Consider the following 24,996-nt stretch of genomic DNA (forward strand, 5'->3'; position numbering starts at 1 on the left):
CTCAGTTCAAAATGCAGAAATCACCGGTCTTCTGTGTCCTTCGCGCTGGGAGTTGGAGACTGCAGCTGTTCCTATTCGGCCATCTTGCTCACGTGCCTGCTTTTTCTTCCTTAGTTCTCTTCTACTTTATTCACTCTCCCAGGATGATATGATCACTTCCAGAGACTTTAATTACCTTATCATTCATTTAATTATTGATATATTTATATTTACATTTCTAACTTATCTTGCGCTTTTTATTTTGGTATTTCATTTTTTCCATTTTTGGTATTTCAGTTTTTCTTTCTCTCTTGCATTCTTTTGAACTGACTTTTTTTTTCTCAGCCCAATTTTTTCCTTCTGCTAGTCTGGAAATTACAAACTCTATTTTTATCATTTTATGGTTACTCTAGAAATTACAACATAATTTGTCAAACTCTGAAGCTAATCTCTATGCCCTTTCTACTAACATCATTCTAATTACTTCTTTCCTGAATTATATTTTGCTGTTGGAAAATATTATAATTCTATTTTTTAATGTGTAAGATATTATCACTATTATTTCTGTTGCTTTATAGAATTTTTGTTGAGATTTATCCACCTACTCACTATTTAGATCTTCTATTTGTGATCCCTTTCCTTCTGCCTAAATGGAACCTTTTAGAATTTCTGCTGATGCTCTTTTTTTTGTTTGCCTCTGCTCCATCCTCATTCCTCTCCTCCCTTTCAAAACTTTTAGAGATATGTCAGCTTTTCTCATGATTCTCTGTGTTTCTCAACTCTCTTTCGCATATTCCTATTTTAGGAATTATGTTTCCTGAATTATTTTCCAGTTCACTAATTCTCACCGTACCTGTATCTAATCTGCAGTTAAATCCGTCCAAAATTAAATTAGACTCTTCCTCTCTATTTCATTTAAACTGTACCACTCTCAGTTTGCCCAGGCATGAAATTTCAGAGGCAACATTGACTTATTTCCCTCACATTGCATATCTGGCTAGTAGCCACATTTTGTCCATTTTTCTTGCCAATTCTCTGTTGTCACGATTCTAATTCAAGCCTTCTTTCCATTTACCTGGACTACATCACTAGCCTTTCCTGTTTCTAATTCCCACCCTGACCCCAAACTATTCTCTGTATCACAACTAAAGTTCCCTTCCAGAGAAACACTTGTTTTCATTTGATTCTTCTGCTCAAAAACATCCAAGGTTCTCCAGTACCATGAAGAGAGCTACATTAACAAAGAATCCAAGGCTCCCAGGATGTTGAAATCTAGCACATCCTGTGCTTGAGCCAAATTGGTCACTGCCTGACCTGGTGATTTCTTCTGTCTCTAATATCCTTCCCTCCTGCTCTTTTGCCTCTGTCTCCTTCCTTTTATGCATGTATAAATAGTTTTCTTCCTTTAGAGCCCTGTTTAAATGCCACCACTATTTGCAAAGCTTTCCCAGTTGCCTAGACAAAAGCACATTCTCCCTTCTTTGTACTTATCTTAATATTCTTCACTCTTTCACGTAATATTTATGTGTGTTATCTCCTTTACTGTAAGTTTTCTAAAGGCAAAATAACATGTCATTCTTTTTTTATTCTTCTATTCCCACCGATATGCACACAACACTGTAAAAGGTTTTGGAGTAAAGTCAGTCATTCATAAAGCATCCTTTTTGAGTCTCACTCTGTTGCCCTGGCTGGAGTGCAGTTGTACGATCTTTGCTCACCGCAGCATTGGCTCACTGCAACCTTCAAGCAATTCTCCTGCCTCAGCCTCCTGAGTAGCTGGAATTACAGGCACCTGCCACCACACCCAGCTAATTTTTTGTATTTTCAGTAGGGTTTCACCATGTTGGCCAGGCTGGTCTTGAACTCCTAACCTCAGCCTCGGCCTCCCAAAGTGCTGGGATTACAGGCATGAGCCACACCACACCCAGCCAGGCACCCCTTTAAAAGAAAATGTAAAAACATCATAATTTCCTGTTTGGAAAAGGTTTGTTGAAAACGTAATTGACATGTGATATGGGTATATAGATACACAAGACTTGGGGCACCTCAGGAAACTACTCTGTGAAAATAAAACACGTGTTTATGTGCACTGTCAGTACAGGAAACTTAAAAACAGCATGCAGGGATCCATAATATTCATATTATTCATGGAAAACAAGTTTCTATTCCACTCACAGCACAACAGCTTATTTAACTAAAAAAAAGTTTTGATTAGCCCTTACTATACCTGGTTTCTCTCTCTTCATGCTGTAAAATTAGGTTGCTATAAAAATTCTCCAATGTGAGCTTGGCTACAGTCACTCTTTCCCGGGTATGGTTGCTCATAGGAAAGGTTGTTGTAGTCCCTGCCGTCATTGCCATAGTAACAGAAACTGAAACAACATAGAAAAACAAATTATTCAGTGGGAAAAAAAGCTATCTTTTATAATAAACTCTGGAACTATTTAATTTCAACTAAGAAAAATTCTACCTTAACAGTTAACACAGCCAAGTATTTCACATGATAAATAATACAAAACTAGGGAAGAAAGAAAAGCACTATTTCCAAAGCAAGAGAAATTCATATTGTGGTGGCAAAACCAGGAGTTAATGACAGCAAAGAAGAACTGGTGGCATTCATATATAATACAGACACATTTATATACAAAGGTCACATTCAACAAGCATTCAAAACAAGAAAAGTTCCATCTATTTTGTCATTTCATTACTAAATAAAATCTATAAGATAGTGCTAATAGTTATGTCCCTGATAAATATCAGTCTCCTAAGAGTTACTGCAGTTTAGTTAAATAGTAAGAAGTAGCTTCTGCCTTATGAATTCTATGAAACATGAAGTGTTGTATCAAATATGCATATAAACACCAGCCTAAAGCAATTTTTACATATATTGTAGGGGGAAACTACTTTTAGAAACAGGCCCCTTAGGATGGGGCTCATAGCTGCCCCATTTCATTCTGAATTCTGGGTCATTCCAAAAAGTGCTATAACAAGGTATAGTATACTTCTCCAGATTGTGCAGCCCATTGCATTTTCAAATGAAACTCAAATGCCTGTAGGAACCAAGAAGGAAACAGAAATGTATGAAGCCAGGTAACAATAGGGAAGCTCTGTGGCCTTAACTGGACAATGGATGTCTGCTTCAAGGCATTCCAGTGCCAACTTTTAGAGATCACTGGGCCACACAATCGAAGTACTGGTTCAAAGAAGATAATCTGGACTATTAGATAAGGAGTGTGGCAAAATGGCCACTTGACAGGGGGAAGACTGAACTCTGGTATCTGCGGCAGGTGGGCACTGACCCTAAGAGACTTGCCTACCATGGCCATATCTGGATAAAAAGACTAGAACAGTTCATACATTAAAGAGGCTTTGCTTATCTAGATGAAGATCGTAACAGATCAGTCCAAAGAAGACACAGCTTGCCAAGAGTGACCATCCCAAAGCATTCTTAGTTGAAAAGTATTCCCCAAACCTGCCACCTATGCCCCAATATCCATCTTGCTTTAATTACATGAAGAGACAGAGCCCTGGATGTGGACCTGAAGTGGACTAGATTCCAGGGTTGATGGAATGAACCAAAAGATGTCAAGCAAGTCAAGTATAGGTTGAAAGCAAACAAGTATCTATGGCAAACCCCCCAGTTCTACTGTTGTCCTGTTAGGGGTTTATACCTCAATGTACTGCTTGAGCCTGAGAATCATTATGTCTAAAACTGCATCGATTATTTTGGCATTATAAATTTGTTCCTCTGCTGACTACTTTAAACGAGAAGCTGATCGTGTTACTTGTTTAGAATCAGTCATGGCTCCTCATTGCCTTACTGCAAGTCAAATTAGCTAAACATAACAAAAAAGAACAACTCACATTCACTGAGTGTGATTATATTTCAGGAACTTTATGGTATTTTCTTCACTGATTTCCCCTTTTTTTTTTCTCCTGAGGATTTTAGATAGAGGCACTTGCCATGCATGACTGCATTTCATCCTCGTAACAGCCCTGCAAAGTAGGGAACTGAAGTTTGGAGCAGTCACACAGCTAGTGTGACGTGGAGTCAGGACTCTAACTTGCTATCCTTATCTGTTGCTTTTAATCTTTTCGATCCTTATCTGATGCTCTTCCTCACCACTCCTTCTTTTCCCAACATACCCAGCTCCTTCATGCCTCCAAGCTCTTGCATGGCCTATCCCTAAAGCACTTATATCCACCACTGATATCCACCACTGTCTCTGCAGGAATCTGCTGATCCGTTATGGCCCAGTTGAGCTGAAGTCTTACCGTGGTGACTTCTCTAACATGCTCTACCGGAAGAGACATCACATCTCTCATTTTTTTGGTGCATATTCTCTAACATTTGTAGTCAGGTACCGGTGCTTATCACTCCTAAGAAAAATTCAACCCTAAAAGTTAATTCTACCAAACCAGGAACACCTCCAAGTAAGAACTCTTTCTGATTCATTTTTCAAAACACCATACCACCACTACATCTGACTCAGAGTAGCCATGAATGAATGAATGAGACAACCTATTGACTGGGGGGAGGGAGGGGGTGCAGTAGGAGTAGTTGAAAGAATTAGCCAATAGTAAAGTACTCTACAAAGATTGGCTAATAAGCAACTGTGGAAAAAGAAATTACAGAAGGTAGAAGTCAGAAATTAAAAGATCTAATCCTAGCCTTGTTGCTAAATGATCATATGGTCTTATTCAAATCACCACAGCACCCTTAACTCAAGTCACTTTTCCCAAAACAGGGTTTAAAATATTTGCTCTGCTTGGTTCACAGGCCTAGTCTATGGCCATCTGAGATAATATACAGGAAAGCCACAATGGCTTATACAAATGTAAGATACTATTCTAGGCACCTAGTTTAATCTTTGTATTGTGCTAAATGCTTTAATAATAATGAGCATTATTTTTAAAACAATAAATAGTGAAAAATAAACTCAAGAATTATCACGGCCAAGTGATTTTTAAGGATTAAGCTGCTCTTACTGGATTGCTAAGACAATGCTGCCACACCATTTTTGGAAATTTCAGAATCATTGGGTTCATGTTCTATGTTTCAGGATCAAATGCAGAAGGGTCAAAGAATGCCAGGCACAGTGGCTCATGCCTCTAATCCCAGCACTTTGTGAGGCCAAAATCACTTGAGGCCAAGAGTTTGAGACTAGCCTGGGATCTCCTCCTCTCTACATTTTTTTTTTTTAATTAGCTGCGTGTGGTGGTGCACACCTGTAGTCTCAGCTACTCTGGAGGATGAGGCAGGAAGACTGCTTGAACCCTTGTTCAAGGTTACAATGAGCTGTGATTGCACCACTGCACTGCAGCCTGGGTGATGGAGCAAGACCCTGTTTCTAACTGAAAAAAAAAAAAAAAAAAAGAAAAAAGAAAAAAGAAAGGTCAAAGAAGGAAAAATGAAACAGGGATGGTGCACAGAAAACATCTCTGAAATCAAATCACATTTGTTAATTGGGGCTTGGGGTGGGAGAGAGATGGACTGGAAATTGAGGAATTTAAGTAAATTTAAGAAACCCAGACTACACAAAATTAATTAGTTTCTTACTATAAGATTTCCCAGCACCTTTTTTTTTTTTTTTTGACAATTTCACTCTGTCTCCCAGGCTGGAATGCAGCGGTGCGACCTCCACTCACTGCAACCTCCACCTCCCGGGTTCAAGCGATTCTCCCACCTCAGCCTCCCGAGTAGCTGAGATCACAGATGCACGCTAACATTTGTATATTTAGTAGATATGGGGTTTCACCAAGTTGGCCAGGCTGGTCTCAAACTCCTGACCTCAAGTGATCTGCCTGTCTTGGCCTCCCAAAGTGCTGGGATTACAGCCACAAGCCACCTTGCCCGCCCTTCCCAGCTTCTTTAATATGCTAACATGCATCCTGAATCCTCAGAAGGAGGACAGGTATACAATTTGTAGTAGTATTCCAGTGAACATTCCCTAGGCATATAAAATTTAAGTTCATGGATACTTTTCTTCAACTGCCTGTTACTTTTTCAACAAATATTTGCGGCGGGGGGGGGGGAACCTTAAAAGTTCCATTAAAGAGCAACACCCTACGATTGTAGAATGATTTCTGACTTGCCTTGTATTCGTTCTAGCAAGCAGATATTAATGAACAGAGAAAATGTCCAGAAGATCTGTAGCTAATAAAAATTTATAAAGTGGTTTGCCACTTTACAAGTTTGCCTTTACAAAAGGTCAAGACCCAACTCTAGTTGTCCAAGGCCTTATATAGTCCTTTCAAAAAATGAATGGTGAAAAACATAATAACACATCACTCACAGAATTATGCTGTTCACAGTTACGCTTGCAGAAGCTGGAGAGAAAGATGTATGTTGAAGTTGGGGTGTGGCCTTGGAGGGAGCTGACTGCCAAGGGGCCTTGTCGAGCAGGCTGCCCTGCTCAGTCTGCCAAGTGGCAAGGTCTGGCCCTCAGCTGCCAGTGTCTCAAGGCAATCAAATTCTGGAAGCCACTTTATCCTAACAAAGTTCACAAAAGACAAATATACAAGACAGAATGGCAGTTTATTGATTTACACAGTAAGAAACTGAGTCACAAGAAATTAGATTCAGAAGATTGCTTGGCGAGCATGGCATCAAAACGAAGAGAACTGTTATTCAATTTAAATGTTTAATAGCATCAGGATAAGGTGGAATCTAAAACACACAAGGCTGATGGCTATCTTGCCTAGGGCGCCTATGCCCACTGGAAAGTGGCTGTAGGAGATGGTCTGCTACTGACCAGACCTTCCCAGAATGAAGCCAAATTGGGGGGCTAGAGGTGGATAAAACTTTTGAGGAACATTATTGAGCAAAACTGTTGAGGAACATTATTGAGCAAAACTTTTGAGGAAATTTTTGTGAAACATAAAGAAGTGTTAGGGAATTCAAAACAATTCCAAACAACAGATATTATCTGCATTTAACAGTATAAAAATAGGGCCAGGCATGGTGGCACATGTCTGTAGCCCCAGCTACTTGGGAGGCTAAGACCGGAGGGTCATCTGAGCCCAGGAGTTCAAGGCGTGGTGCACTATGGTGAAGCCCATGCATAGCCACTGGACTCCAGCCTGGGTAACAGAGCGAGACCCAGGCTAAAAAACAAAACACCCAACAGTATAGAAATACATATGAAGTCATTTTAGATAAATATTTATGAACCTGAGGTCTTCAAAACAGAAGGTAAACAGAAGATGTGGTTTCTTCCATCACAAAAGGGTGTAATGAGTTTTACTCTAAAATCAGAAGTGGATGTCAAGTAATGAAATATTACTTTTAGACACTATATAATTTATCATGATTACGATGTTCTTCCCATTGTAGTTATACATACATGTATGCCTTGTTTAAAAACCAAATAAGGGCAAAATCTCCATCTATTTATCTTTGTAATAAAAGCATCACAGTACCTGGCAAACTGCTGAGCACACAGTAGGCAGTCTGTAAGTGATGGTAACTCAACTCTAATGTTCTAGATTTTAAATTATATGTGTGTTTCATATATAATAATTTCATTTGGGTTAAGAAATACAGAATCACTTGGTATTCTATTAGCCTTCAGAAATAAATGTTACTTAAGAAATACATTTGCAGAAAAAACAAAAAGTCTACCCTTACTCATGATTATACAGTATCTTTGCAAAGATTAGTTTTAAAAACAAGAAAAATTTATTTCCTTCTTACCAGACACAGACTTCTAAAAATTTAAATTATACAAAACTAAGATGTGATCAAATTATTACAAAGAATGGTCTAGATGACTGGCACTTATTGTATTGCAAATGTATTCCTTTAATGGATTTAACACTGTTCTTTTTGTTTTATTAAAGCCCTTTCTTTGGCCAGAAAAAGAACAGGATACAATTTGCAAGTCTAGAATTCCTGGACTGATAAAAACAACACAAGGTGCCCTTGAATTTCCTGTTCACGTGTGTTTTCTCCAGACTGCTCTATTCATTAAGGGAGACACTACCAATAGTTAAGTCCAACATTCTTTAGTTTATCAAGCCTGGGGGAAAGGAGATAACAAATCTGGCACTCAGGCCATTTATAAATAGATGTGGTATCTCCAACCATTTACCATCAAACTTCTAAAGGAAGAAAATAGAACTGCTTTACCTGGCTGTAAAACAAATTATTTAACTGGTGATTTCACCTTAGTTTTCACATACTGTATTTCAGAGGGAGTATCCTTAATGCTACTATAGTGCCCTGTAGTATAAAAATTCTCCTAAATTCAATTCACTCGTTGCAATCATAATGCCCTAGGCTACAATTAAGTCCTCAGATTGGACACTGTATAAACTGAGTCCCTAATGAAAGGGCAGCCACAGCTTCTTTCCTCTCTGAGGCACAGTCTAAAAAGCAAGAAATTCATAGTCAGGTGAAGGTTCAAATCCAAGCATTAACTTTTACTAATTGTATTATTTTCAACCAACATTTATTGCAGATATATACTATGATGCCTGTATGAAGTGCTGAGAACAAGAAGACTGATAAAACACAGTTCCGGCCCTTAGGGAGTTCAGGATCTTATGGAGACACAAAGTAGGGAGAAATCAGCGCTTCAAGAGGAAGGGTAATCAAAGGTTTAATAGAGGAGGTGATGCCTGAACTGAACCTTGGAGGGGAAGGGGCTATAGCAGGAGTTCACCAGTCAGATGTACTCAGAGGAGGAAGAGCTGTAAGGCATGAAATACACTGACACACTTAAACATACAGATAGACTGAGTATATCTGGTTGAATGGCAGAAGATGAAGGTAGCAATAAAGACCTTTTCTGTCATGTTAAAAACTTATCCTGAGCATAAATGGGAATCACTCAAGGCTTTTAATTTAGTGAAAACCTTACAGCCATTACAGAACATTTATTGAGTGTTTACCCAAGTACCAATAATTCTTCTAAGAATATTACATTCTTAGAAGCATTTACTTCTCCCAACCAGCCCTCAAATCCTATCTGATTTGCACTTCGGATAGATTATGCTGGTACAGGGAGGATGGCCAAAAGGCTGGAAGTCCAGATCAGACTAGAGGAAGTAAATCTGCTCAGGAGGCCTTAATAATGAATAGTCAGGGATTACAACCTGGTAGCCTGCAGACTTACTTTGTTAGGCTTTTGCTACAATCTAGAAAGTAGAAGGTTAGAAGGTTTCACATGAAAATCCAGGTTTCTGGTTTCTCCTGAAAATTCTGATCTGTCCACAGTGAGCTCTCATTCCTGCCTGCAAAGAGACAGCTGGAGCAGAGCTGCAGCCTGCCCCTTACAATACAATATCCTACCCGTCCACCAACTCTCCATTCCCACATGCCCAGACTCATTCACTTTTTATTACCCACATTTTATTACCCACCTGCTTCCTTTACAGCACATTTGAGATTACAGAATAGTAAGGGTCTAATTAAGATAGTAGCAGACGTGATGAAGAGAAGCCTCAGTCAGCTGGAAAGACTAAAATCTCTAATTATCTCTAAGTTTCAGATTTGGATGACTGGGTAAATGATGTAAGGACAGAAAGGACATCAGTAAGGACAGAAAGGATAAGAAAAGCTAGTTTAAGGCTAGTTTAAGAAAGTTAGTTTAAGGCTGATCCTGTCTGAGTTATTTAACCTGAGTCAGGATCCACGTTTCTAAAATGGAGATCATAAATGCCAACCTCATAAGGTTGAAATGACACTTTGATGGTGGCAGAGCACAGGATGAAAGGCCAGATTGCCTGGATCTGAATTTTGGTCCAGCCATTCAGTAGCTCTGTGACTTTAGGCAAATTAAACTTTAAATTTTCTGTGTGTCAGTTTCCTGTTAAATAAATATAATAATAGCCAACTTGTGTGCATGCTTATTACGGTAATGTAAGACTTAAGAGAATTCTAAAAGTACTTGTAAAAGGACTGAGATACGTCATGTGTTTGATAAACCAATAAAAAAGGGGAAAATATTTTTAAAGTATCTCCTGGCACATATTAATGCTCAAAAATTATTATTTGCTTCCCTTCCCTGCTCAATCTTCCTGCTCATCCCTCCTGCCTTGGGTTGCTGCCATTGCAAGTTAGTTTGTAAATTTAATCTCTAATAGATATTTCCTCTCTCCTCTGATCTTAGCCTACTTCTTTGACAAATTAGATTGCTTTTAATGGAGAGGGGACAGAAATGTATCAAAAAGAAATATTTAAAGTAAAAAAAGAACTCTTGTTAGAAGCCTTACTAGAAGTTAGTAGTGACTTAGGGTAGAACTAGAGGTAGAAGTGTTCCAGGGAAGAAATAACCCTTTCTCTCACAAAAGAGTGATTCTCATGAGGCAACACACACCAATTGATTAATAATCTCTTTACTGTGTCTGCTGTTAATAGCTTTTGTTTTTATTTAACGTGGCCCTTTCCATGTGGCGTATGCCCTGATCGTTAGACTGGAGGAACGCATTTCATAAACAGACACGCTTGTCTTTGCTCCTTCTGTGAATCAGAAGGTTGGTGATGATGGCACAGTGGTGCTGAACTCAACATTAGCATTTTTATTTTCAAAATTGTTTTAGAAATATACAGTTTTCCTATGCACAAAAATATGGTTCAGTGATTGAGTACCTGAAAGCTTATTTGGCTATAGTATTGTTGTTCATGGCAGAATACCTGAGTTTATTGGTCCAAATAATTACTAAGAATTCCTCTGAACTTTTTTTTTTTTTAACTTGCAATGAGAAGGGGAAGTGTTTATAAACCAAATGTAAACAATTAAACTACGACGTAAACTTACCAAAGCAGCAATTTTATTTAAAATTCTATTTACCGATCTTAACCCTGTCTTTCTCAAAAACATTAAGAAGCAGTCTATTCTTGTAATGTTCACAAAATGTAATTGTTCTATTGCTATATGCCTATCTAGTGGTGCATTAGATTTTGTCTGCAAAAAAACGTTCAGCTGAATCAAGTCATAGTTAACTTTTAAAAATTACCTCAGCAGAAATGCCATATAACTTCAAATATTTATAATCTAGCACGACAATGGGAAAAAAAAATCAATGCCAACTTTTAGATAGTCGGGGCATCCCTAAAAGAATTTTAAATCAGTTTCTATTACTGGCACACACATGAACACATACAGAAAAATACTTATCTTGATTGACATAAAAGAGAAAAAAAAAAGCCACAATTTGCAAGGAGGGGGAGTAAATGGCAGGGGGGAGGGAGATGACGGGTAATGAAGGTGAGGGGAGACCAGAGTGAGTATGTCAACATTATTTGTAAAGGAGGAAATATTCAGAGGTAAAACAAAATGAAAACAACTGGGAAAAAACAAAATTATGAATATATATATAAAATGATATATCTTTATGTTATTCATATTTCCTTATAAAAAATATATAGAGAAATTTATAGAATTTATCAAGATGAGAATTAAGTAGCCTAGGGAAACTTTTGGAGAGCATGAGAGCATGCTGGGGGGGAAGACAGATATTACAGTGATCTAGAGAATCTGGGGCCAGCAGATTTAAACTATGGCTCTGAATTGTGGGTTTGGATGAGTGAGATGATAGCTAGTGCATCCAGAAGGATCTATCCTTCCCTTTGCCTTGGCAGCTGAGCCATGCTTCCATCTATCAATACATCCAGTAACCCAATATCATGAGTTCTCTTCTATATTTTTCACTTTTGTTACAAAGAATATGGGTCAGTAAAAAGTAAGACGAATGATTTTTTAAATGGGGGAATTTAAAGTTTAAAATAAATGTATGCTTTAAAATGTTAATTTTAAAGACATAAATTTAGAAATGGAAAAACAATCCTGTTCACAAAAGTAGCAAGGAGGAGGAGATGGAGTACAACATTCATAAAATATGTAAGAATAATCTTGGCTGCACGCAGTGGCCCATGTCTGTAATCCTACCACTTTGGGAGGCTGAGGCACGTGGTTCACTTGAGGTCAGGAGTTCGAGACCAGCCTGGTCAACATGGAGAAACCCCATCTCTACTAAAAATACAGAAAAATTAGCTGGGCATGGTGGTGCACACCTGTAGTCCCAGCTACTCGGGAGGCTGAGGCACAAGAATCACTTGAACCCAGGAGGCAGAGGTTGCAGTTAGCCAAGATCGCGCCACTGCGCTCCTGCCTGGATGACAGAGTGAGACTCTGTCTCAAACAAAACAAAACCAAACTTTGATTTGAAAAAGTCTTGGCTTCTAATAAGGCAACATAATTGTAGATTATGGGAAGAGGAGAAGAGGAGAAGACATTCAATTAATAGTATTGGAACAACTGGGTATCCATTTGGGGAAAAAAAAATCAAGTCAGGCATTCATTTCATTCCAGAATGCAAAATAAATTGCAAATGGTTCAAAAGGACAAACATAAAAATTAAAGGAAGGAAAGAATGAAGGAAGGAGGGGAAAAAATAAAAGTTTAAAAGAATTAAACTTCAAAAAAATTAGAGGAAAACATAGATGAATAACTACTAGACCTTCAGAAGGAATGAGCTTTCTTAAAAGGAAATCATCACAATGAAAACTTGTGCTACATTTCATTCTACAAAAATTTATAATATACATATGTATATACTGTGTATCAAACAAGATTTAAAAAATAATTTGGAGAAAAACACTGTAAAATAACAATGTCAGTTATAAGTATATCCAAAAGCACCCAGATGCAGTGGCTCATGCCTCTAATCCCAGCACTTTGAGAGGCTGAGACGAGTGGATCTCTTGAGGTCAGGAGTTCGAGACCAGCCTGGGCAACATGGCAAAACACTCTCACCACTAAAAATACAAAAAAAATTAGCCAGGTATGATGGCATGCATCTGTAGTCCCAGCTACTCTGGAGGCTGAGGCAGGAGAATCGCTTGAGCCTGGGAGGCGGAGGTTGCAATGAGCATAGATATAGCACGCACCACTGCACTCCAGCCTGGGAGACAGAGTGACAGTCCATCTCAAAAACAAACAAACAAACAAACAAAAAACAAAGTATATCTGAAAGCATATATTTAAAATACATATATATTTATCAAGTAAGCTCATACATAGCTTTTTTAATATTAAAGTTGTAAGGAGACAATAAAGACCCTAATAAATGGATAAATAACACTGTTTGACAATAAATAGGAATAGTTTAAAACACATGAAAAATGTTCAGTTTTACCAGTAAAGCAAAGACAAAGAAACTTTAAAATTATGCAGTATGTTCCCTCTATGAAAGTAGTCACAATATAAGGGGAAAACACCCCCTTCGTGAGGTCTAGTCTGTTATGAGGTGCCTTTCTGTCCACCCTATGCATTTGTGTTAGCTGGCAGAGATGTGACCCTTTCTAACAGGGAATATGGTAATTTATACCAAGAACCATAGAGATATTTTTTATTTTTTGACATAATTCCAACTTTAGGAGTCTATCCTATGGAAATAACCAAAATTCCTGCAATGATTTTTTTTAAATCAAAGCATTATTTAAAATAGCAAACAACTTAAACCAAATGTTTAAAATTAAATGAAATGATTGACGGAATGAAGATAGTATAAAATACCATAGCACTGAAGAAAATTCTCCCTGTAAATTTTAACATGAAAAATAATGTTAAGTAAATAAGCAAGATACAAAGTTGTATTTTCAAGTACAATATGAACTCAACTATACAAACACGGGAGAGGAAGTTAAATTGTGACGAACAAACAGTGTGAAATTATGGATGATTTAAATTTTGTCTTTTATCACATTTTGAATTTTCCAAATTTTCAATAATAGGAAAACAACCATTTTATAATCAGAAAGAAAACATTTAAGAGTGATCCTGGGAGAGTGCTGGACGTTTAGGGGCAGGGGTAAACGGGAATCAAGTTGCACTTTTCAGCACTCAGAGGTGGTTTTTCAGGTACTTCAGTACTCGAATTTTGTTTCCTATAAACCAAATTCTTAGTTCTGGTTTAGTGGAGGATTACAAAGAACGGCAAAAAAAAGCTGGATGTCATGGAACAAAACTAAAGACAAATGAGAAGAATAATAAAGAGAATTTTGAAGAAGTTTTCCAGTCATATCTTACACTTGGACTTTTAGAGCAACCATTTTTTGGTGGCTTATACCTACCTGGGCATATTTACGTGGGCTCAAACTATCACTCTCTTCTCAAATAGCTTTTCCAGTGGTGACTAGAAAGGCCCATATCAAAACCAAAAAGCAGGACTGTACAACTCTTAGCTAAATTATCTTCAAGTCTTATTTAAGGTAAAGGAAATACTCCTTCAAACTCATACAAACAAGAGAGAGACAAAATGAATGTTCTAGCTTTAAGGAAGATGCCCACTCCCTTTTACTCTTTCCTTGCCTGTTCTAAGGGAGATAATGCCTGATTCAAAACATCAGTATGCCCAAAATGCATATTTGGAGCTAAAAAGTGAAGGTTTGGCGTGACCAGAGAACAACTGATGAATGGACAAGGCAGGAAAAGGATGAGTGGAGAGGCAGGGACACCCTGGCAAAGGGAAGGGGAGAAGCAAGCTTGGAAAGCAGCCTGAACACATAAACCTACACAATGCTTGGGCAGCTCTGAACACTTGCTTTTCATTTTCTTAAAAGTAAACTCTGAATAGTAACGAGAGAGACAGAGTGAGGCAGACAGACCAACCAGACACTTGCACACACAATAAACTTGAAAAATAAACTGAGTTTAACTGAGTATGTCAAATATAAATTTCAAATATAAATTCAAATTTTAATTTTCCCATTCATTCAAAACATTCAAAGCTTCTGCATCACTGAACAGCTTCAGAAGAGAGTTGCAAGCATTTCTCAGTTGTACCAATTCCTTTTTTATTTCTTAATTTTAATTTTTAAATTGCTGTGTTATTTTGTTTGCTGTTCCTTTTCAAATAAAAACCACCCCCTGAAAGAAATCAGACCAATGTTTTAACAACGTAAGAGCCAGAAGCAGCAGTCCTTTGGGGGTACAAAAATTAGATAAGACTAAAATTAAAATATGGTATCACGAAGCTTACAATTTTAAGACCTAAGTAGCTATGAGCTATGTTTAGGTTATTTTGAGTCATTTAAACTCTCCCAAGAGACTTTTTTGACCATCACAACTGACCAAAAAAAAACTGTTCCCAACTAAAAGCAGACATACCATGTGACTCATCAGACTCAGATATTGTGTTAAACACACAGACCATTTGACTTCCGCAACCATGAGAAAACAGAGAAGGCATCCATCTCATTAAGATATCAGAATACAAAAAACTTTGAGGCAGGAAGGAAATTTTTATGTGGTAATGACCTTTATCATTAATACCTGAACAGCTTACTACCTAAGCAATGAACAGGACCACACCATTTTATTGACTTGTGATCTTTAGAACACAATTCTGGATTATTGGGAAAACAAATCTAGGAGAGGGAAAAAATACCTAAAATGGAATAAAAAGTAAAGTGTATAGTTGGTTGTCATCAAGGATATCCTGTAATTCAAGTCAGCACACTGGCAAACACTCCCATAAATCAGTTTATAAGTTCAATTCTATTTAGCAACTTTCTAGACTTTACTAGAGGTCTAAGATTGCAAATTTAGTTCATCAAGAGGCAACGCTGGTAAAATCACAAAACTTGAATTCAATTTCAATTACACAAGGTGGTCACCATTAAGTGATGTACAGACCATCTTATCTGTCATTAAGTGAGAGAGACTATATTATCGAATCCATCTCCCTCATTTTACAGAACTGAAGCCCAAAGACATTTAGCTATTTGGTGGAAAAGCTTGGATTAGACCATGTCACTTAACCTTCAGGTAAAGCTCCCATTCTAGCTGAGAGTCCACAGTGCAGTGACCACTCCAGGACACTGTACTGCCCCTGCAGCAAAGCTGGATATCAGAACATTAATAGCCAGGGCTGAGTCCTGGATTACGTAGCATCTAATAGCCCTAACATTGATGTCCATATCTAACCCTAAGTCACTGCTTCCTATCTTACAATTACTGATCTGTGGATCAAACAACTGGCTTCTGCCTGCCTTCTTTGGATGACCAAAGAATGACAATTTTATCCCAAACTTGCTGGAAACCAAAATATTATGACTAAAGGTTTCATGAAAGCTATTAAGATTTCAATTACAGAAGTTGATCACCATTCAGTGATGTAGATTTAGCCTGGGACTGTACCTCTAAATATGTATTTGACTCTACCTCTAAATATATATTTAGCTGTACGCCCCAAAGTTAGGGTCTCAAAATCTTATACAGTGTATAAGGTCGTGGGAACTCCTTGTTCAGGACCCTTAGCATGAGGGCAACCTAAGTGTACATGTATTCAGATCTCTGGAATATGCCATAGGTAGTAAAGAACAGAGGGGAAAAAAAGATTTCTAAAATATAAAAATGCGCTATTTTCTTTCCAAACTGGATATCTTCTGCCCCATATATAAAAATAAAATGTTTCATGTAAAAATATCCGTAAGTATACAAATTGCAAAGTGAAAGTGACCTCACAATCCTACCTCCCATAATATCCAGTTTTAACTGTTGAGTAAAAGACTGGAGTTACACTCCCTGGATTTAAATTCTGGCTCTGCCACTTACGAACTGTGAGAACTCTCAGGGTGTCAGTGTTCTTATCTACAAAATAGAGATAATGACAGCATATGAAAATTAATAACTAATGTTTATTGAGTGTTTTATAAAGCATAGGCATTGTTCCAAGCACTTAAAATATATTAACTAATTTTAATCAAGTAACTGATTGATATGTGTTAAAGTCCTTAGAATAGTTCCTAAGACTCAGACAACTGTTGCTATGTCCTTCCAAAACTTTAATGCATAAACACACACATACAGTTTTAACATAAATGGACTATTAATACAAGTAAGTTTTAACACAGCTTTAAAACAAATAAGCCATTATGTAAACTGCTTTTTTGAAAGGTGTCTATGATCTTATAGACACCTTTCAATATTAATACAAATGGATCTACTTCATCCTTTTTAAGGAGCACATGGTAATAATAGTTGCTAACATATAATGAGTTATTTTGTGCTAGACACTGTGCTTTTTGTGTATCATTTCACTTAATCCTCATGATATCCTTAAAAAGCATGTGCCACTCTTCCGATTTATAGAAGAGAAAAGTGAGACTTAGCTGGATTACTTACCCAAAATCATACAGCTAGACATGGTGAAGCCAGTTTTTGAACCCTGGTTTCTCTTAAACGAAGCAATCAGGCATACTGTACCTTCTGTTAAGCGCCATAGTTTTAAACTAATGCCCACTAACAGATGTTTAGATGGTTTCCATTTTTAGGGGGTATTTTTAGTTATGCTGTAATAAACATCAAGGATCACAGACTATGCACTCTTTCTCTTATTTCCTTATTATATACTTCCAGATGTGCAATTGTTGAGTCAAAGAACATTCACATTTCAAATTCTGATACACATGGCCAGCCTGCTTTCCAGAGAGACAGTACCAATTGACCAGTAATAGTTATACGAGGGCACCAACACTAGACAATGTCCATCTTTTTAAACTTTGTCAGTTTGATAGGTTAAAAAAAAAAAAAAAACCCTTAGTTTTGCTTATACATTCCTTTGATTACAATTACTTAAGCCTATTTTTATATATTTTAAGTAACTATTTCTTTTGTAAGCTGCATGATTTAAGACTGTTGCCCACTTTTCTCTTGAAAAATTCATTATTTAAGAGATTCCAATTATAATTGAACAATGTAACTATCACAGGCCATTTTAAACAGCTGACATCACACATAATGCCAATATTTAAATAATTTCAACTTATACAACAGAAGAAAAAGAGTGTGCTTTAGCTCTTGCAGGAACTGTATTTATTACACGAGAAGTAGACATTTTCCTATAAATCAATAGGATCAAATCAAAACTACCATCACCCGACTCAAAAGTTGAGAATGTAAGTACAAACAGGTTTCCAAACTAAGATTTTCTGTTATTCAGATGTGACATTAAGACTTCATTGTTTATTTATTTGGACCAGCATATATCATTTCTTTTAAACATTAATGTCAGTTTACTCTGGTGTTCTGTTTTTGGTTTTGAGACAGAGTCTCCCTCTGTCACCCAGGCTGGAGTGCGATGGTGTGATCTTGGCTCACTTCAGCCTCTGCCTCCCAGGTTCAAGCAATTCTCTGGTATCAGCTTCCCAAGTAGCTGGGAGTACAGGCACCCATCACCATGCCCGGCTAATTTTTTGTATTTTTAGTGGAGATGGGGGTTCCACCATGTTGGCCAGGCTTGTCTCGAACTCCTGACCTCAGGTGATCCACGGGTCTCAGCCTCTCAGAGTGCTGGGATTACTGGCCTGAGACACCGTGCCTCGCCTCAATTTACTCTTTGACAGAAAACTTCCCAGCTTAGATCATGATTATCTGGAAATCAACTAAGCACTATCCTTATCTCCGTCCTTATCACCACTGTCGTCGTCATGGATACCATTTATAAAACACCTTCTCTGTGCCAGGCAGTACTCTGTACATTATCTTACGTAATCTTCACAACAACTCTGTGAGGTAGGTACTATTTCTCCATTTTAGAAATGGGAAACCGGGGCTCACAGAGGTTATTTACCAGAGGCCTCTCAACTCAAAAACATCAGAGCAGGGATGTGAACCCTGCTCACACTAGAGCTGTTCTAATGACCATGCCTACTTTTTACAACCAGAGTCAGTTAAATGAAGCTAAAGCCAAAAATAAATCCGTAGCTTCCTAAAGGCAACTCAAGAGAATTACTGGTCTTCTCTTACATGATCACCTTATTTATTCTTAGTAAATCTTAAATGGTTTTATAATTCCTTGTTTTAAAGAAACCTAAAAGGATCAACTCGTCTAACCTTCTAACAAAGACAAGGCTGTGTTGCCGTGCCAGATTCAAACTGCCCTTCTTGCCCAAACAGCTCTGTACGCTTTTTAAAGAGTTTTATAATCTGTTGGAAATCTATGCAATTATTTCAGACTATGTAAAATATGTGTTGTCTATATTATGCCATCTTCATTTACTTATCTAAATAGGAAAAAAGTATCAGAATGCTTTCTACATGAACAGCAAGACTAACCAACGCTGAATGGCAGCCAGAATCCTGGCAAAGATGCCATCACAGGAGTCAGGGTTGAAGTCTAGGTTTAAGGTGCATCTAGATGGGTTCCCAGGACGCCTTAAGTAGCCTTAAGAGGCCCAAAAGAAAAAGCTCCTCTGGCACAGTCTCCTAATGGTGACAAAGGACTCCCTCTCAGCTGCTTGGCAGCCTTACAATCAGAGCGTTCTTACATCTAACCTAATTATTTCCCACTGAAATTCAAACCTAATTTATTTATGTTTTATTCTCTATAAAAATGAAAAACATCACTAGCAAGTAACTTGCTCAACATCTCACAGAAAATAAAGAAAAGGTAGCTGGAATCAGTACTGATTTTGATTCTCCTTCATTGCATAGTCAAAAGTTCTTATTTTGCTAAGGGAAGAACTGCTTATCTCCCTCAAGAAAACTGTGAAATTGATTTGAAAACAACATTGCCTTTCTGAAATGTTCATGACTACTATATATCTTAGAATTTAGAAACAGAAACCCTTCATAGTACTTTTAAAGGTCTTCTTGTAAAAATAATAACCATGGGTAACTTTTATCAACACTTCTGTGTTAGGTACAGTACTAAAAGTTTAACATGCATGATGTTCTTTGATCTTTACAGTTCTCAAAGTAGGGGCTTCCCACACTGACAAATAAGGAAGTAGGATTAGTTAAGTCATCATTCCAAAGACCTACCGCCAGTAAATGGAACCTGTCACCCTAAGCTCAGAACCCTTAGCTATATGGTCTCTCATCAGACTTTTATTTTTCAAATGTATAAGCTTCCCTTTTTAGAGTATGTTGTTCTAGAAAACATCAAGTTCTTTATAATGACTTATATTTTTCTCATCTCTTTCATTACAAACCTTGCATAAAAACAATAACCTCAAGGTTTCACAAAGCTAAAGAGAGTCACACTTAAGAATGTAGCAAAAAAAATTTTTTTTTTTTCTTTGAGACGGGGTCTTGCTCTGTCGCCCAGGCTGGAGTGCAGTGGTGCGTTCTTGGCTCGCTGCAACCTCCGCCTCCGGGGTTCAAGCGATTCTCCCTGCCTCAGCCTCCCGAGCAGCTGGGATTACAGGTGCCCGTCACCACGCCCAGTTAATTTTTGTATTTTTTCATAGAGACAGGGTTTTGCCATGTTGGCCAAACATGTGGCCATGGAAGGGGTCTGCCTGCCTCAGCCTCCCAAAGTGCTGGGATTCCAGGCATGAGCCACCGAGCCCAGCCAGCAAACATTTTTTTAAAACTAAGGGAAAAAATATGCGTACTAAGACTTAGAAGCATGAATGTAAGTAGAGAGTTTTTGTGCCAGAAACAGTCCATTTTGAGACTCTGTTCCTTTAATCTATTTAGACATTTATTATCACAGCTAAACCAACTATTTTATTTTCACAGCTGTATAATAAAAAGATGCTCCTTGACTTTCAATGGGGCTACATCATTGCTAAGTCAAAAGTGCATTTAATAGCAGTAGCAGAGCAGACATTCCTCAACTTACAATTTTTCAACTTTATGATGGTCCGATAATGGGGCACATTCAGTAGTAATCATAAGGACCTCCTTGATGGGCTTATATCCCAATAAACCCAAACTAAAGTTGAAAAATCCTAAGTCAGGGACTGTCTGTATTTTGACATCTATTTGGGCAGGCCCCTCCTCTTATGATTTAAACTATCCAGCCTCAGCTGATTTCAGTTTCAGGGCTGACTTTAGCTACTTTGCCAAGGTATTTCTGCCAGCCAGGGGACAAGTATCCAAACTGAGAGTTAAGGTTTTTAAAGTCCTTTTAAAAAATTGCATCCAAACTTACAGTGTCTGTTATTGATTATAGAAAACAAAATGAGATCTTCAACAAACCTAGTAGATCATGTTTGCAAGACACTTAGGCTTTCAGGGTGACCAAATAAAGACAAACCTTGAGGAAGCCAACTAAGCTAATAGTTTCATCGGCTTTAGGTAAGGCTTTAGGTACTAGCACCTATCAATGTCCCAGGCAATATGATAGTAGGAAGAGACCCAAACAGTAGGAGACATGATATGAGCATGCTAAGATCCTATAAAATTGTCGAAGAAAAAGTTAAGACTAACCCATAGAAACAATTAGCACGGAAACAATTAGCCTGGGTGGGCCTTTCTGATATAAGCAGGGCTTTAGAACAGGGGAAGATCAGTGTGGGCTGCAGTGCCCAGTAAAAACTAATAGATCAAATAGCTCAGCTCTAGCTTAACTAAATGCCTGGTGGTAATCAAAATTTAGTGACAGCTATTCAGAAGTCCACATGAAAAGAAACAGTGATTATGTCAAGTTGGTTTATAAATCAAGGCTGGGCTACACTTACAACCTTCCAATAAAAGGGCAAAGATCCTATAAGAAAGCATCTCTTAATTGCAGCAACTACTCTAGATCATATGCCTAAACTGTGGCCAGCACTAGATTAACCCAATGGGAAAGCCCCATGCTTTGTGGCTTATAGGTTATTCAAAACCAGAATCTGATCCTACTCTCCTTATACGTGACCTGAAAAGTCCCTCCTCCACTGGACTTGCATCCATAAAAACTCCACCCAGTTTCCTGACATCACGGAAATTTACTAGTCCACTTGGAAGACCTAGTATGTAAGCTCATCTATTTGTGGAAAGAGGCAATTCTTTCCAAAATTACTGAGTCAGAAATTTTTACCGGCTCTAGACTTTTTTTTTTAAGGGGGGAAAGTTTTATCTTTTTTTAAAATTTTACTTGAATAAACAGGATGAGCACTGTATCTCCTTCCAAGGAGCAAAAAATATGGCTCAAATAGCTGGAAAAATTGGTCAGGAGGAACTGGAGTGGAAGTTTGCTTTAAATTTTTTAAGTTATATGCAAACTCCATGGTTATTTAATTTTTAAAGAATTATGAGATAAGACATCTCCATGATTTCTTTACTCATCTGTCATTCGGGAAAACATTACTTAGAGAGGGTAGACAGCTCTTCCTTCCTCAATTATGTCCTTTGAAATGAACAGAAAACTTAACTGTGAGTTGGTTTTAAGGCGGTTTCACTAAAATCAGGGAGTTAAAGACTATTTAACCCTCTGAGGTTCCTTCCAGTCCTCCTACTGCTGTGTGTGTGTGTGTTTGCGTGTGTGTTTGTTTGTGTGTGTGTGTGTGTGTGTGTGTGTGTGCGTGTGTTGAGATGGAGGTCTTGCTCTATTGCCCAGGCTGGTCTCAAAGCCCTGGGCTCAAGAGATGCTACCACCTCAGCTTCCAAAGTGCTTTATACTTTTGAAAGGTAATTACTGGTACTTTAAGTTACACAGAGGAATAAAGCAGGGTGTGAAGTTTTCACACACGTGCCTCAGGACTCTATTTCTAATGAGATGATACACTGTAAATCATGAAACACTAATTCACTTCATACCTTATAGCTTTGTATTAAGTGAAATTGGGATAATTTGGTGGTTTGCACATATTTAGATGTGACGTAAATACTTCAAGAGTTGTGAAGATCAAATGAGAGAGGTAAAATGCTTTATAAAAGGCAAGACGCTATTCAACATAAGGTTATACTTGCTTTAAAACAATAAATCTAAATCCAGGATAATGGTTATTTCTGGGAGAGAGGAAAGGGAAGGATTACCAAGGCATCTTAACTCTACCTGCAATGCACTGTTACTTAAAGAAAATCTGAGGCAACAGGGCAAAATAGAGACTTGGTAAAGATATGCAGTAGACACATGAATGTTCCTTGTATTTTTCTCCATAACTTCGTGTATGTTTGCAATAATTCATAATATAAACTTCAGTTACTAGTTTATACTGTAATTTTTATAAAATAGAAATGACAAAGATTCCAAGGAATTTTAAAGGTTTCTTATGGATGATTTTTAAAAACTATTTAACCTTATACATAAATAGAGTATCTTGCTTTTTACTAACTAGTATCTACTCTCATTCATATAATCACCATTGCTTTTCTTCCTTGCACCTCCACCTTGCACAATTTAAACAACAAAGCACAACTCTCTCCAGGGCATGTGAACAAAAGGAATTTCTAGGAGATGGGCTCTGTGGAAGTCGTGGTCCTGGGAACAGCTTCACAGAGAAGGAGAAAGCACAGGGACAGGCTGCCAGATTTCTGCAGTTGTGTCTTCAATGGGCTTCATTATTTTGTTTCAATTATCATGACTTCCCAGAATATCGGAGAAACTCATATTTATAAGTTTAAAAACCTATCCTGTACATACTAAAATATTTCCAGATGAAATCATACAATATCAAGGATTTACTGCAAAATAATGCGAAGGGGAGTAGGTGTGGGAATAGATGAATCAAGACTGGTCATGGTTTGAGAACTGTTTAAGCTGGTGATGTGCACACACGGGGGTACAATTGACTCTTTCATTTACTTTTGTGTATACTTAAATTTTTCCATAATGAAGTTTTTTAAAAAAAAACTCAAAGCTAAAATAAACGATTTAAATATCAATCTATTAAGTCTTGCACACATTTCAATTTGTGAGGCCTATCCATGGCAAGGGGATCAGGGAGCCAGGCCAGGTTAGTCCTGAGGCACTGTTAGTCAGCTGTGTGCTCTTGTCTAAGTTACTCAGTCTCTGATTTTGAGTTTATGGTAAGATATCTATGTTCCCTTTTAGCCATATCATGATTATCGGATTTATAAAACTGGCTTACAGATATTATATCATATAGTAAGAACTGCAAATGTTATAAGGGTACACTGTGACCACATGGGAGTATCTTTCATCCCTCATTTATGTATTTATTTGAGAAACATTTAGGGAATGCATACTATGCACCAGGCAGTGTGACATGTGGGTATAATTCAAAGTTAAGTGACACAGAATCTCTGCCTTCAAGATGCACTCTAATCAGGCTGGGCGTGGGCTCATGCCTGTAATCCCAACAGTTTGGAAGCCCAAGGTGAGTGGATCACCTGCGGTCAGGGGTTCAAGACCAGCCTGGCCAACATGATGAAATCCCATCTCTATTAAAAATACAAAAAAATTAGCCAGGCGTGGTGGCAGGTGCCCGTAATCCCAGCTACTTGGGAGGCTGAGGCAAGAGAATCACTTGAACCTGGGAAGCAGAGGTTGCAATGAGCTGAGACCACACATTGCACTCCAGCCTGGGCAACAAGAATGAAACTCCGTCTCAAAAAATAAAAAAATGCAGTCTAATCATGGAAGACAGACACAAACAAATGAACAACAACACAAACTAAGTAGGATGATGGGGTGATGGAGCTGAAAATACCAAAAGGCCTTAGTAGTGTGAGAGAACAAGGAATTTGTAAATAATTTTGTATGAAGGGGTGAGAGAGAAAGTGGCAGAAGATGAGGGAGGACAGGAAAGTAGGAACCAGATTGAGAAGGACCATGAACGTGATGCCATAGAATTTGGATGGTACCTTGAAAAGTGGTAAGGAAGTCATTTAAAGGATTTTAAGTCTGAGAATGATGTGGTCCAATTTACATTTTAGATTAATTGTTGGGGCAGGAAGGTGGATTTGGTGGTTGCTGGCAATGTTTGAGGAATGAAGGAAGAGTGGAGGAATGGAAGGGAGGTTTACTGTAATTATGAGATAACTAAAATGACCTACCAGGATATGACTGAACTGGGGTAGGGTTATCATAGATTACTGAGATACTGTTAGAATGCCTTCTTGAGTTTGGAAGTAGAGGAAAAAAAAACATAGTGAGTTATATAAGTAATCATTAATGTACAATAAAGGTTACAAGTTCCTTCCTCAAAGTATAAGAGACAAGTTTGGAAATGCAAGTTGTAGGTACTCTACTATTTCTCCCTCTGTCTTTCAAAATAACATATGAACTGCAGCATTGAACAATAGTATGTATTCATCATGAATGGCTTATGTGCTTCAAGCACAGCATCTATAGGTACTGAATAAATGTGGGTTATATGTGAACGTGATA

General features: G+C 37.8%; 1 protein-coding gene across 1 annotated transcript in view; it reads right to left on the minus strand.

The window, feature by feature from the left end:
* Positions 1 to 24,996, minus strand: part of STK38L (serine/threonine kinase 38 like) — an 88,909-nt gene that overhangs the window by 34,538 nt on the left and 29,375 nt on the right. The window contains exon 2 of the mRNA XM_011946969.1: positions 2,207 to 2,351. Coding sequence (XP_011802359.1) covers positions 2,207 to 2,340 — 134 coding nt within the window. The 5' untranslated portion in view covers positions 2,341 to 2,351. The remainder of the gene's footprint in view (positions 1 to 2,206; positions 2,352 to 24,996) is intronic.

Source organism: Colobus angolensis, unplaced genomic scaffold (genome assembly GCF_000951035.1).
Source record: "Colobus angolensis palliatus isolate OR3802 unplaced genomic scaffold, Cang.pa_1.0 Scaffold256, whole genome shotgun sequence".
NCBI classification, from domain to species: domain Eukaryota; kingdom Metazoa; phylum Chordata; class Mammalia; order Primates; family Cercopithecidae; genus Colobus; species Colobus angolensis.